Genomic DNA, 13,847 nt, shown 5'->3' on the forward strand with positions numbered 1-13,847 from the left:
GGACAGAGGGGATCATGAATAAAAAAACCTCTATCAGATGAACTCTGGTTTCCATAAAAGGTCATTTGAGAATGGTGTGTCTAACAAGACCACCCAGATTTTCTGAAAAGTTTTCTGCAGATATTATGTAAGCCACACATTGAGCATTAGGCACATAAACCATATGAAGTGTACAGTATGTGCATCAATTATATCATCAGTGCCCATAAATCTAGGAAATCGCATTTAAGTTAAATTCTGCAAAGTGATTCCAATTAAAACATTGACCATAGATGGCTTAAAGAGCTTAGAACCGAATAGTTTACATATAAACAATAATAAAGTGGAGAAATGTCAATGAGTCACACATGGTACTTTATTTACATAAGATTTACAGTGGAGAATGGGAACTAAACCAAATCTGATATCCAACCCAGTGAAGCAGTTCCGGTGTTGTGAAGGAAAGTAGTAACTGTAGAATGGGTGAAGATGTCAACTTTAGCGGCACTTTACAACTACACATCTGCATAAGCCTTTCTAGCCTTAAAGTAATAGTCTGGATTTGGGACAAAATTTTGTCCAGGGACCAGAGGGGGCAGCTATAATCATGCTGCTGGTCGTCTGTGCTGATAATCCTCTGAACTGTTGGTTCCGGGTCCCGTTTTCAGCTGTACAAGATGGCCGACACAATCTTCAAACTACCTAATCCCCACAGTGCATTGGTAGTGTTAGACTACCAATATACTATACCTGCTCTCTGATTGGCCAACACTGCTCACGTGATCAGCATTGGCCAATCAAAGAGCCGTGCACAGTGTGCATTAGGTATCTAGAAAATTGCAGAGGTCATTTTGGACAGCTTAAAACAGAATCCCAAACTGATGGGATTGGAAGGACATTGGCAGAGAAGAAAAGCAGCAAGTAATATACCCTCCTCCATTCAGTCCAAGGACAGAATTCTGTCCTAAAACTGGACGGTCATTTAAACAGATGTGATAGCAGACCCATTAGTTTCCAAATCAGTGAGGATTTAGCTGTGTGCTTTGACTTCTCAGCTCAATGTCATCCCATCAAAAGGCAATACCATGACTTCTCCATCCAGCTCCAGCGCCACAGGTTATATATTTGCTGGCAAATTTAACATTTTCGATCGATTACAGTATATGCTTGATGTATTAGTACAGTACAGTTATACAGGCAGTGCATCTGCTACAAGTAACATACTGTACACAATAACATTTACTAAATAGTTTTGTATTGTAAAAGACTTTGGTCAAGTCAAAGCAGGTAAGTAGCCACCATTTTCTCAAATGGACTAGTTGCCAGACATAACATGAACCTACTTGATGTCAGGGTTCTGAAAGTCCACACATTAATTTGGATAGCTGTGTACATATTATAGTCTTTAGAACTAGTGGGCTATATATGAGGTGTGTGGCTATAATGTATTGATGTACATCTAGACAAACAAGGTATGTAATAATTCAGGGCTATTCCATAGGCTAAAAAGCTCATGCATGTAGTCGCAATGCTATATTACCTTGTATTACTGATATACTTGCACTGAGATGAATACTGGCATGAACTGGAAAGTATTGAGAAAGCCTAGGCCTTAACCTAATGTCCTCATGTATCCTCCTGAATATTAAAACACTCAAAAACAGACGTTTTTGTTTTAGGACAATAGAAATATATTGAGCCAAGACCAGAATTCATATGTGGATTGAGCAGACATAGACCAATGCAGGGGATTCTCCATCTCATGCAGCTTCAATAGAGTCATCATCCACACGACGTCCTTGTGGCTGAAAGACAAATCAATATTGACCATTGGCGAGTTCATTTGGTGCAGTTATATGTTAGAGGAACTGCTCTCACAGTAAATACTGAATCTATGAACTTTGGCTTCCAAGCAACACAATACAAAAGTAATGCCGGTTCAGAATTTCTGGAGATCTGGCACCAAAGTTCTGTTAAAAAAAAAACAACAAAAAAAAAAAAACTTTCCCATTTCCAGTTGTGAATCCAGCACTGGCACGATCATTAGGGGTGCAGATGAACCTGTGATACTGTACTAAGTTATAACTATATTTAGCAAGAATTTAAAAAAAAAAGTAATTTATCCCTTTTTATAACAGGTAAAAATCTGTTTAAGTTGCCGAGCCACATAAGGAAAGCCAACTCGCTCAAAATCTATAAGTATGACAAAATACAAATAGAAGACCAGTATTAGACAGCTATCACTATAGACTTTACATATGGAACAGGAACCACATGAACTCACCTTCACAAATACATGGGTAGGTAGGAAACGTTTCAGCATGTGACTGGTGTAGTTTGGGAATCTCAATACATTGATATTGAGAGATGGAAGCTGTTGGTATCCGGCCATCAAGGGGTAAAAGTTATACAACATCTCTTGCTCTGTGCCAGGTAGGATCTGTAATCGGATCTTACAATATAAGAGAAAAACTTTTAGGGGGAGGTTAAAAAAAAAAATACAATAAAAAGTGAAAATTAAAAACAATGTACTACAGATAAAGCCTATTTGTACTTTTGCAACTTTTATTTGTTAGCCGCAGTGCAATTTTGTAAATAGTCTTGATTTAAAAATATTTTCTTTTACATTTACAGCTCCTATGCAACCCTATGTGCACCAGTTTGATGTCCTGGCTGCTATGGTTACAGACTACAAACAAACCCTGTGTGTAGTCTGACCCAGCAGTTACATATGCCTCACTTGCTTTTTGAGAACCCATTTCTGAGCACAATGGAGCCATCTGGGGTGACAGTGGTAAGGACTAGTCACACATGGCATATAATATATAGGTCGAAGGGGAATTCTGAAGTATTTTCTCACAGCAATCACAGCATGTATGGTGAAGTCGGTGTGCGAGAGGGAAGGCTGAGGAAACACTAGCATATACAGGCTACAGTATGTAGAGAAGAAAGAGTGACCAGTGGTAATGCCCACTGAGATCTCAACTTGCAGCCTTATAAAATAGACATGACAGATAAATTGGGCCCCGAAAATAACAGCGGTTGTGTATTAAAATCTACCTGTTTGAGTCCAGAAAACATAAATGCATCACTTGGCTCCACTGCAATTTCGATATCCTGAACCAAATTGGTCTTATTCTGTAGATGATACTTGACTGGCAGAGATTCTCTTACCCTTCCAAAGGATGGCAGATCTGCACAAGGTGAGATGATAAACAGTGCTGTGATGATAAACTAAAAACTATATATCACAATCTCCCATGGCGTTGAGCCTCTGTCCCACTTCATCTGCCTCCTATGGAAGACTAGCAATTCTCTCAGACTGGAATGTGAACAGCCCACAATTCACTCTGGCTCCAGCTACCCCAGACCATACTGAGCGGTGAGAGATATTACGTGCCCTCCCTACCAAAACAGACATAGATTTGCATATGGTCCGGAAAGAGACGTCTGGAAGAGAAGCAAACTAGGGCACTTCAGGAAATTTCTCACACTCTACAATCTTTGACAGATTGAGTTACCCCAACTGGAAAACCATATTGTTTTTCTGACCTCAGAATTTGCCACGGTACGCAACCAGACCTCTCAAATGAAAAACCTTTGATATTGTTGACTGAACATTCCTCAAAGACATTCTTTCTCACATTTGTTTGGGCAAGACCATGTTGGGTTTCACATATAGCCTATACTTTGACCCCTTAGCTTCTGTGAAAGTCAATAGTCGCCTCTCTGACCCTTTTCTTATATAAATGGAACCCGCCAGAGCTGACCTCATTCTCTAACAAGTTTTGTACTCTGCCTAGAACCCTTTTCAAGAAATATTTGTCAAAATCCAGGTATATCTAGCATCACCGTCCATTATGTAACAAAGCTGCTCCATATATGTGGATGCAGCGCTTTTTCTTTCGGTATTTCGGGCCAGATTTGCGATAGAATCTCCGAATGGAGGTGACAATTCAGATGTGAAGGCAGCCTGACTTTTAGCATTTGTAAAACGGTGTTGAAAAATGAACCTGTGCTTCAAGATTTGGTGGCCTGTTTCTGTCTATGAGGAATATCCTAATGTCAAACATCTTATAGCGGACATCACTGACTTACCTGCTCGGATGTGGAGAGGAATACTCTCAACAATGACATGTGGCAATGTCACCACTGTCTTCACAACGGGGACTTTTTCGGCAGCCGAACTCCTTAAACAGATAAATATATAATATAGAATGCTAACGTCAGGCTTGATATATTACAGCCTTAGTTTGTATACACTAGGTCTAGACTATAAAATAGAAGGGGACAAAGTTTGCAAGAATGAAATTGTGACCCCCATGAATAAATTGAAGAATGATTGCCAATTACACAATGGATGGGGAAATCATATTTATGGATTTGACTGCAGTGCCAAGTAGTAACTAATCTGTTAGATGGGAGGTTTTAGTTAAATATGTAGCAACATTCTGCTCTTCACCAATACGGTGTCATACTTCTCCTACCTCTTCCATGAAATAATGTAGCTGCCAGTGGCCACACCGTTTTGCGGATTGGCTACAGGAGGACAATGAAGACAGAAGCATTCGCTGGCGCTCTCCGCAGTCTGCAACACAACTGGTAAACACAGAGGGTAAATCACGCTGGTGCTTATATAGATTATTCACATATTCTGAGCAGAACATTAATATCAATACCAAAAATGCATTAATTGGGAAATTTGTTAAATTGCATCAAGTATTTTCATACATATAAAAAATGTGCATATGCTATTTTTTAATGGGCTTATTTCAGGCATGAACAGTAGAGAGCAAGCTTGTTTTCACATTATTACTGTTGTCAGGATAACCCTTTCAACAGGACGACATGCCAATTAATTCAATGGGCCATCCATTGACTTCCACACACACTAGGTTCCTCCAGATCGAAGGGTGCTCTTTTAGGACTCGCTCCATTCTGGCCAATAGAGGGAGCCCACCTCTACTATCTCAAACACCCCGATAGGCTACTTGACAAGCAGTTGTTTGAATATACAATATTATACAACATTAGCTCACCATTCTCGACATGTGACTCGAGTCGATCCACGGGGGTAACAAATGAAGAGAGTTGCAGCTGGCTGGATAGGATGGTGAGAGCCCATGGAGAGGCACTTAGAATATCCGTCATTAACAAAAATGGGATATCGGTGTAGACACGTTCTAGATGTTCAAACTGCCATGACACAAAACTACCATCAGATAAGAGGGTATAAATGGGCTTACATCACTGCTACAAGCCTGGCTACCAGAATAAAAAGTCTTTATACTGCAGTCTGGGTGATTAAAAAATATGGTGCAAAAGTAATGCTGATTCCTTCATACATGAACTGACGTACAACGGCCGGAACGACATGAAAAGATAGAAGAACTCTTCACACCGTTGGTGACACAGCAGATATCTTATTAGTCCCGTTCTGTCCCATCACATCTTCACATATCCTCAGTAATTGATTCCACTGCAGTGAAGATGTGTTTTAGGTCATCTAGTGTCATCAATGGCGCCCACTTTGAACATCTGAAAGGTGCATTAAAAACTTGAAGAGTTCTTCTATCTTTTCACGTCATTCTGGCTGTTGTACATCAATTCACTTTGCTTACGTATCTTTCTTTTTGAATCGCCCTGTACAACAGGTAATGATGATGTAATGTAAAGGGCACCTCTGACTTTTACAGGTCATTGTCTGCATAGAACATAAAACATGCTTGACATCCATATTTCGTTCAGATATTGAGTTACATCAGGCAAACTACTCAAGTTAGTTAACAATTTATATAGGGTTAAACACAAATGTGACACCTTTGTTTAATAAGACTGATATAGGCATCTAATCAGGACTGTGACGGTAACAAGAGGGCATCCTCTACGTCTAGAAGAAGGTTTCATCACCAACACGGAAGGGGGTTCTTTACTGTAAGAGCAGTGAGACTGTGGAACTCTCTGCCAGAGGATGTGTTAATGGCAAAAATCGATAGAGGAATTTAAGAGGGGACTAGATGTCTTTTTAGAATGCTAAGGTATAGGATATAGACATTAGGTGACCAGCGGGATTGTTGATCCAGAGATTCCTCTGGCTGCCATTATGGAGTCAGGAAGGAATTTTTTTTTCTCCGAATGAGCTAAAATGACTGCTCGTTTTTTTTTCTCATTCCTCTGGACCAACAGGATGGGATGGGGTGGTTGAACAGGCTGAACTAGATGGACGTTGTCTTCATTCAGCCTAACATACTATGTTACTATATAATGTGTGGTAACGTGTGTGTCCACTATAATACGGACCTTTATAGAGACAAACTTCACAGCAACATCAAAGGGATACACTGTCTCAATGGTTACAGTCTCGTCCTAGAGGAGAAACAAAGAATTAATATGAAAAATCACCCTAAATTTATATATTTAAGAAATATAGAAAAAAAAAGTACATATTTGGTGGCTTCATACCAGCCAAGGCATGAAATTATAAGACACCTCCGTTCCACAACATCTTACCCTGTGACATCTGCAGACAATCTCTTTGCCATCAACAGAGGTATCTATCAGGTATGAAACATAAACGAGGAATACACGTGTTCCAACAGTGCTGCAGCGGATGTACAAGGGCATATCCAGCTACGGAGATAGCAAGACACAACAGTTATTATATGCTTATATATGAAATGTGACAGTAACTCCGTTACTAATGCTGACTGCAAGATGATCTTTATAATGTAATGCCCTTATACACTGTATATTTATGCTGTTAAAAAGGTATATTCCCATCTGAGACTTGCATGAAAGTTTGATGGATGCAGTTCACACCTCTGAGACTCTCTATATGAAAAGCGGAGAAGAGAACACCCCTTAACACTAAAATAGGCTCAGACCCTAAAGCATTAAATTAAATGGGTTTTCCAGTGAAATACTATTGATCAGGATAGGTCATCAATAGTTGAGTGTCTGGGGTCTGACCATTGGGACCCTGACCGATCAGCTGTGCGGGTGCATGCTGTCAGCGCCGCAAAAACACAGAGGTCAGAGTGGAAGCCTGTGCGCTGACCTCCGTGTAGTGGTTTTGTAGCACTGACAGCATGTGCCCGCTCAGCTGATCGGTTGGGGTCCCGAGTGACAGACCCCGGTCGATCAACTACTGATAATAGGTCATCAAGAGTATTTAACTGGAGAACCCCCTTAAAACACACAAAAAAACACAATATATAGGATAGTAATTATCATAATGAAGCATGGCGCCTACCATACTAACATTGTAACATATCCAATGAAATGTACGTAAACAGTGCTACGTATATCGCAGAGACTTCTAAGCAAATGGTAACATAAATGTAACACTATATAATAATATATAGTATAAAAGTAAATGATAATATAATACTGATGCGAGTTATGGAATAAGTGTAGATTTCACTGGTGTGATCACTATCCGATGTACATAAGTAACAACTCGAAGACTGATTAATACATATTAATTAGTTTACATTATTGCAAAAGAGCCAACAGTTGTTATAAAGCTGTAATTTAGATGTACTTTATAGATTTCCGTAAATCTGTACCTGACAGCAACCAAGCCATCTATAGAAACATTTGATCTGTACACAGCAACCATCATGCTTCAGTTGTCTGCTCTCAATCCCTATATAAACATATGGCTGCTGTATTACATCAGGTAAGAGTGATCCGTATTTGGCTTCCTGTAACGGATCTGCATGCTTAGTAGATTATCATTTCCTGTAAGAATACACAGTACAGAAGAAAGGTCAGACAGGCACCTTTTCTCCGGGTTGCAGGCTTCCTATAGGGATGTCAGTGAGCAGAGCCGGACTTGAGTCATCGCACATTTCTGTTCCGTGAAGCGTAACCAGAGTCTTCTGCGTGAGGTTGGCATCCTGCCCTGGGGGAGACATTGTTTTCCCGGGTTACTGCACAATACATACCATAGTGTGAGGGCAGATAAGGCGATTGGAAGCAGAAGTAATGAAGCTGCTCTTGCCAGGAGTAAATTCCTCTTTGACATTAGCGCTGGCATCAATATGAAGGCCAAGAATTAAAGATGTGTGTAAAGATTATACTCGGGCTGCATCTACACAGTGCTGTTTTATTTAAAGCAAAACACAGGATTAGATCCAGAAAAAAAGAAGTCTGAGTGTAAGAATTTCCTTTGTTTCAGATCCAAACTTGGTTTAAGCTCAAAATAAAATCCACAAAGAAAGTGCACTAAATCCCCACCATGTGAACATGGCTTTCATGGCTTTAGCAGAAGGATATAGTAAAATACATAGACACTATGGAGCGGATACGTAATAAAGAGGCTTTTGCCTGTTTTTTAGTTTGTATTTAAGCCTGTATTCTTTTGTATTATGTCATTATTGCAGTTGATGTACTCTGCTGTAGGATTTGGGTGTACCTGTTGATAATAAACTAGCTTATATCCCAAAATGTCAGTCTGCTACAATGAAAGTCTGCAAGATATTGCATGTACTAAGTTTTATTCTATGCCTTTAGAAAGGGTATGACCACATCTTGAGTACTGCAGTCCAGTTTTGGGCACTAGTCCATAGGAAAAAAAAAAGATAGATATGCAGCAAGTTATTCTTTTTTACGGACCCAACAGAGAACACAGGGGCACTTCTTAAAGGTGAAGGAATTGCAATTTTGTCATAAAGTTCTGAAGCATTAGGCTACCCGTACACATTAGACAGCTGTCATATCTTACCTGTCCTCCCCACACAGATGAATGCTCGTTGAGAAAGCAGGTGCTAGACACCACCAAGAACTAATGTGCCATTTACACGGAACAAGCTGTCAGAGGGCAAACAATGCTTGACGCTCGTCCCAGTGATGCTCACTCCTGTACTGTTACACAGGAGGGAGTATCGCTGGCAACGCTCACGGCGCTTTCAGAATGGAGGCGGAGCAGGTAGGAGAGCGTTTTTTTCCCTGCCCACCTCCAATCATGGTAGGCAGACAGTCATTCAAAAGAGAACAACTGCTGTTGACACTAAATGGCTTGTCATTACGTTTTCTGCATGCAATTACACGGGACATTTATCGTTCAAATTCTCGTGGGAGTTTTAACGATTCTGAATGATAAAGGGCCATAAGGGTGTAAAAGGGCCATAAGGGTCATTCCAGCAATCATGATTACCATTCTTTTACATAGGAAGAAGCACCATTGACTGAATGGAGGTGGTGCGGGCCAGGTATTGTTCTGACCCGCCTGCCTCCATTCACAGTAAGCTAGCAGCTGTTCATAACCAGACGACGGCCTGTTTACACGGAACAATGCATCATTCAGTTTTCTGCATGCAGAAACTGAATGACTTCTCATTCGTTGCTCAGTCGATGCAAGCCTTTAGACTGAACGATAATTGTTCAGATTCTTGCTGGATTGCAGGAATCCAAATATTTGTCCAGTGTAAAAGCACCTTAAGTGATTGTGCAGTCAAAATGTAACTTCTCGGATCCTTATCTCCCCCAACATCTACCATTAGGGAAGAGCCTGGAAGCCCTCATACACATAAGATGATAGGCTGGGTCCAGCTGAAATCGCTGGGTTTGACCAGTCTATACCTAATGTGTATGGCCAACGATGCTTTACTGACCAAACCTTACAGTTATACAACATACTGCCACAGAAAGTTGTAATGGCTGCAAGTGTGGATAGATTTATGAAAGGATTAAATGTATTATTTGTAAAACACAATACACAGGGTCACTGCTAAAGATCCAAGGAACTATCTGACAGCCAGAAGGGGCAGGAAGACATTTCCACCACGTTATGGTGAACTGGGTTTCTGACATTTAAATGAACTTCATCTTCCTCTGGATTGCAAGTATAAAAGAGCTGAAATTGAGGTACTTAACCCCTTAAGGACATAGCCCCTTTTTTCCCCCCAATTTTTGTTTTTAATTCCCACCTTTTTAAAAAATCGTGACTCCTTTATTTATCCATTGACGTCGCTGTATGAGGGCTTGTTTCCTGCGGGACGAGTTGTATTTTTCAATATTGCTATTCAATGTATCATGTAATGTACTGAAAAACATTTAATAGATTCTAAGAGGGATAAAATGAAAAAAAAAACAAAAAAACGAAATTCCGCCATTTTTCAGTGCGTCTTGTTTCTACGGCGCAAAAACTCAAAAATGACCTGATAAACTTTATTCTCAGTCAGTACGATTACTACCATACCAAACATATATATATATATGTTTTGGTTTTTTTTTTCAAAGATATATATATTTTTTTATTACTTTCTGCCACCATCTACTGCGCAATAACTTTTTTTATTTTTTCCGTCGACGTAGTTGTGCGAGGACTCATCCTGTAGTTTTTGATCCCTTTCTATATTGCATTTTTTTCTGGGAGACAGGGTGACCGAAAAAGAGTATTTGACTTTTTTTCGGAGGATGTTCACCATGCGGGGTAAAAATGCGCTACTTTAATAGATCGGACTTTTACGGATGCGGTGATATCAAAAATGTATTTTTGTTTTATTACTTAAATAATTTTATTATAGATAGGGCAAAAGGGGATGGTGATTTAAATTATTACTTTTTTTTGGAGGGGACTACAACTAGCGATGCTACAAGATTCAGATATATGAAGCAATGTACGTTGTGTGAACATGCTATTGTGGATACAAACTCATGGAAGAAAAGATGATGAATACCTGGTTTAAGTCCTGCAGTGAGCTTCACATCTCTGATAACCGTGTCCTCCTGAGACTGTATGGTGATCATCAGGCAGTACATCTCATTATTTAGCGCTGGCGGTTCGTGACACAGTTGCACGGAAACTTTAGGTACTCTGGAAATAATCCTGAAAACAAAAACATTAATTAGACTTTTGTGCTGCTGAAGTGAGATATTCCACAGCACTTCTCTCTTACATGGTGCTGGCCTGGATGATGATGCTGTCCCAGTGCACTTCAGTATCCGGTAGCTTCGGTCTGCGTTTAAAGGAGCGAGCCGCTTGGATGGCTTCCTGAGCCGAGGCGGCATCCCCTCCACCGCCCCTCCAGTTCAGAATCACACTGCGGCCAGTCTCACTGCCCAGGATTAGATCCACCGAAGTTATCTGAAGGGTGGACAAAAGTATTCCTTTATTAGCAGATCTATCTTTAATACTTAGGCAAATGTGAGGTTATTCCTCATTAATTTACCAAAACACCTTTACGCCAATGTGCTGTCTACAAATTGTATATCTATATATACATACACTACAAGTACCAACATATGCTGTTAGGTGGGGTTTTGTCAGTCACTAATATAGGAATACTGTGATATTCTTGTGCATAGATGAAGAAGAACAAACCAAGTGGTACCAAAATGGTGTGAGTTCATGCTGAGGCAATGTACTGCGAGGCGCTGGGGCTAAATCACAAATAGTGATATGAATTTACAGTCTTGTCGCCATTTGGAAATTCTTGGGCATATTGGCAACCACTTTGGTCACCATCTGGAGCCCTCTTAAATATATTAACAGACCTTCTCTGTACACTTGCAATTACCAACACATAAGATTGTCACAGCGTGCGCCGCTGCTCATCTGCTGTCCGGGCTGCATTCAGGCATCGCCATCATTCACACTCTGCACGCCTCTCCTTTGCTCTCTCCCAGGCTTCTGCCATGGGGATTGTGCAGGCTTCCGTCCACCCTCTTAAAGAGCCAGGGCGCACTCCCATTACTCATCCTCTTCCAACCCAGTTCCGGTACTTGCTATCTCATAAGTCATGCCCCTTTAAATCTGCAGCTAATTCTGTCACCATGGCAACAGCATTTTTGAACAGCCAATAGGATTGCTAGATATGAGTTTGAAAAGAAAAAAAAAAACGCAGCTGTATCCATTCTGTTTTATCTCAACTGAGAGTGGAGACAAAAGTGCGACGACTTCGATATTTCAGGCAAGATCCAGTAATATAAGTTACACTGATCTCATCACACACATTCATAACAGTCATTTGGGAATCGGAATCGGACAATGAGGAACATTAAATTTAACTTCTAACTTAACATAGAGATGCCTACATAAGATAAAATGGGAGCAAATACGATTAGATTTACCTGTATTTTATACATTTTTCCAACTATGACCCGGCAGTGCCCCTGAGATTACAGGCCGCTGTTTCTCACAGTTCCTTAGGTCACATTTGTGTGACATGGGTGTAGTGCTCAATGTACCCAAAACAGCAAGGGATATCATATGTCCATTCTTTTTGTAGGATGTATTAAAACTGGGTGAGTGCGCTCCAATGGTGGTCAAGAAGGAAAGTGTGCTGGAACTTACTTGGAGTGGAGGGAGTGACCACTATAAGGTGGGGGAATTCTCCTCCCTATGGTCCCAAAGTGTGTGTGGAGGAAAAACCACCCCAGCGTCCAGTAATCCCTGCACAGATTTGTACTTGAAAAAGGAGCCATTCTCAGCTCCAAAACGCGTCTCACTCACCTCCATTGCTTTCTTGTATGCTGGGATTCTCTATTAATGTGTATGGATTGAAGTATCATATAATCATCCATCCAGAGAGGACGTGGTTTTTCCTTAACACACACTTGGGAACCATAGGGAGAAGAGTAAGTAAGTTCCAGCACTCCTTCTTGACCACCATTAGAGTGCACTCAGTTTTAATTGTCTTTATACCCCAAAACACCTTTTTTTTAGGTTGGGGTGGGGGAGGGGGGTGTTCTTTTTTTGTATGTGCAGCTCTCCAGTTATGTGGATTATATGGGAGGTTAAGAGGAACCCTCAAAAGATGTGTCCCCCCAGGAACAGTTTTTTTTTCCCACTTCCAAGGCGCTGTCTGTTTCTTCCTTTTCGCAGGACGTAGTCTGGCGGGACATTACTCTATTTGGTACTCTTAGAAGGTGCGGGGCAACCTGCCTGATCTGGTCCGCAGCGTCCCAATGGTCTCCGGCGGCGCTGCGGGAAACTGCGGAGTCCTCCCCGTCTGCCATAACTGCTTCTTCTGGTGACGGGACTTTGAATAGCCCACCTCCAGCAAAGTTAGACCTGTGATTGGCTGATGGAGCACCAGCAGCCAATCACAGCCACTCAGTGAATGACATCACTGAATGCCTGTGAAAAAAACCCGAAAGATTTTCTCTTTTGAAACGCAATTGAAATAATTATGTTTCCGTTTTATACCAGTTTCTCTCCTCCAAAACAGGAGCAGAGAGATAGAAACCCTGAACTGAGCCCCAACGCAGGTGTGAAGGCGCCCTTAAAGAATTACTTCTGCTTTCACTCACCTCAATCTTCTTACCAACATCTTCGGTTTTAGCAACAAACTTGAATGTGAACTTTCTGGTCTTCCCAGGCACCAGGCACATGGTTCCTTGAGCCGACTGCTCCAAGATGTCACTGGATTGGTACTGCTCTTCCACCACACAGTACTGGTTGTATTCCTTGCCAAAAGACATTATAAGTAGAGTATGCTGGCCGTAACAATATTATATGCTCACATACTATTACTATATTACATGGACAATTTGCAATACTTAAAGTGTCCGGTTTGGTTGTAGTTTTCCTAAAATATTTGGACACTGCTCTATAAAGCATTTTCATTATGTAAGTCTAATATACGGATCACACCAACTGCTTTCAAATATATAGCAATGCAGCTGTATGGAGTTTAGATTCCCCTGTGATTGCTCTCAAGTAGAAGTTATGGTACCATTTACCAAACTATAGTCTGATGAAAGGCAGGATGGAGAAACAGTGGGGGATTTAAAGGGCTTTCACTAAAGACTATAAGAAGGACTAGAATCCAAAGAAACAGATGCGGCGCACCATAGCGTATGTGCAGTATACAGATAATAAAAGATAGGAAGGCTCACCTCTAAAGGATGTGCTAATA

General features: G+C 40.8%; 1 protein-coding gene across 3 annotated transcripts in view; it reads right to left on the minus strand.

Annotated features, from left to right (window-relative positions):
- Positions 1-333: 333 nt before the first annotated feature.
- The window catches only part of TRAPPC11 (trafficking protein particle complex subunit 11), a 34,661-nt gene continuing 21,147 nt past the window's right edge, over positions 334-13,847 (minus strand). For 2 of the 3 annotated variants that reach the window (XM_066573481.1, XM_066573482.1), the window contains exons 19-30: positions 13,240-13,395; positions 10,884-11,071; positions 10,665-10,813; positions 7,764-7,885; positions 6,490-6,609; positions 6,280-6,345; positions 5,019-5,175; positions 4,467-4,578; positions 4,078-4,169; positions 3,040-3,173; positions 2,264-2,431; positions 334-1,784 (exon numbers count right to left, since the gene is read on the minus strand). In XM_066573481.1, coding sequence (XP_066429578.1) covers positions 1,740-1,784; positions 2,264-2,431; positions 3,040-3,173; positions 4,078-4,169; positions 4,467-4,578; positions 5,019-5,175; positions 6,280-6,345; positions 6,490-6,609; positions 7,764-7,885; positions 10,665-10,813; positions 10,884-11,071; positions 13,240-13,395 — 1,509 coding nt within the window. In that variant the 3' untranslated portion in view covers positions 334-1,739. The remainder of the gene's footprint in view (positions 1,785-2,263; positions 2,432-3,039; positions 3,174-4,077; positions 4,170-4,466; positions 4,579-5,018; positions 5,176-6,279; positions 6,346-6,489; positions 6,610-7,763; positions 7,886-10,664; positions 10,814-10,883; positions 11,072-13,239; positions 13,396-13,847) is intronic. The other variant, XM_066573483.1, reaches the window with a different exon arrangement.

Source organism: Eleutherodactylus coqui, chromosome 7 (genome assembly GCF_035609145.1).
Source record: "Eleutherodactylus coqui strain aEleCoq1 chromosome 7, aEleCoq1.hap1, whole genome shotgun sequence".
NCBI lineage: Eukaryota > Metazoa > Chordata > Amphibia > Anura > Eleutherodactylidae > Eleutherodactylus > Eleutherodactylus coqui.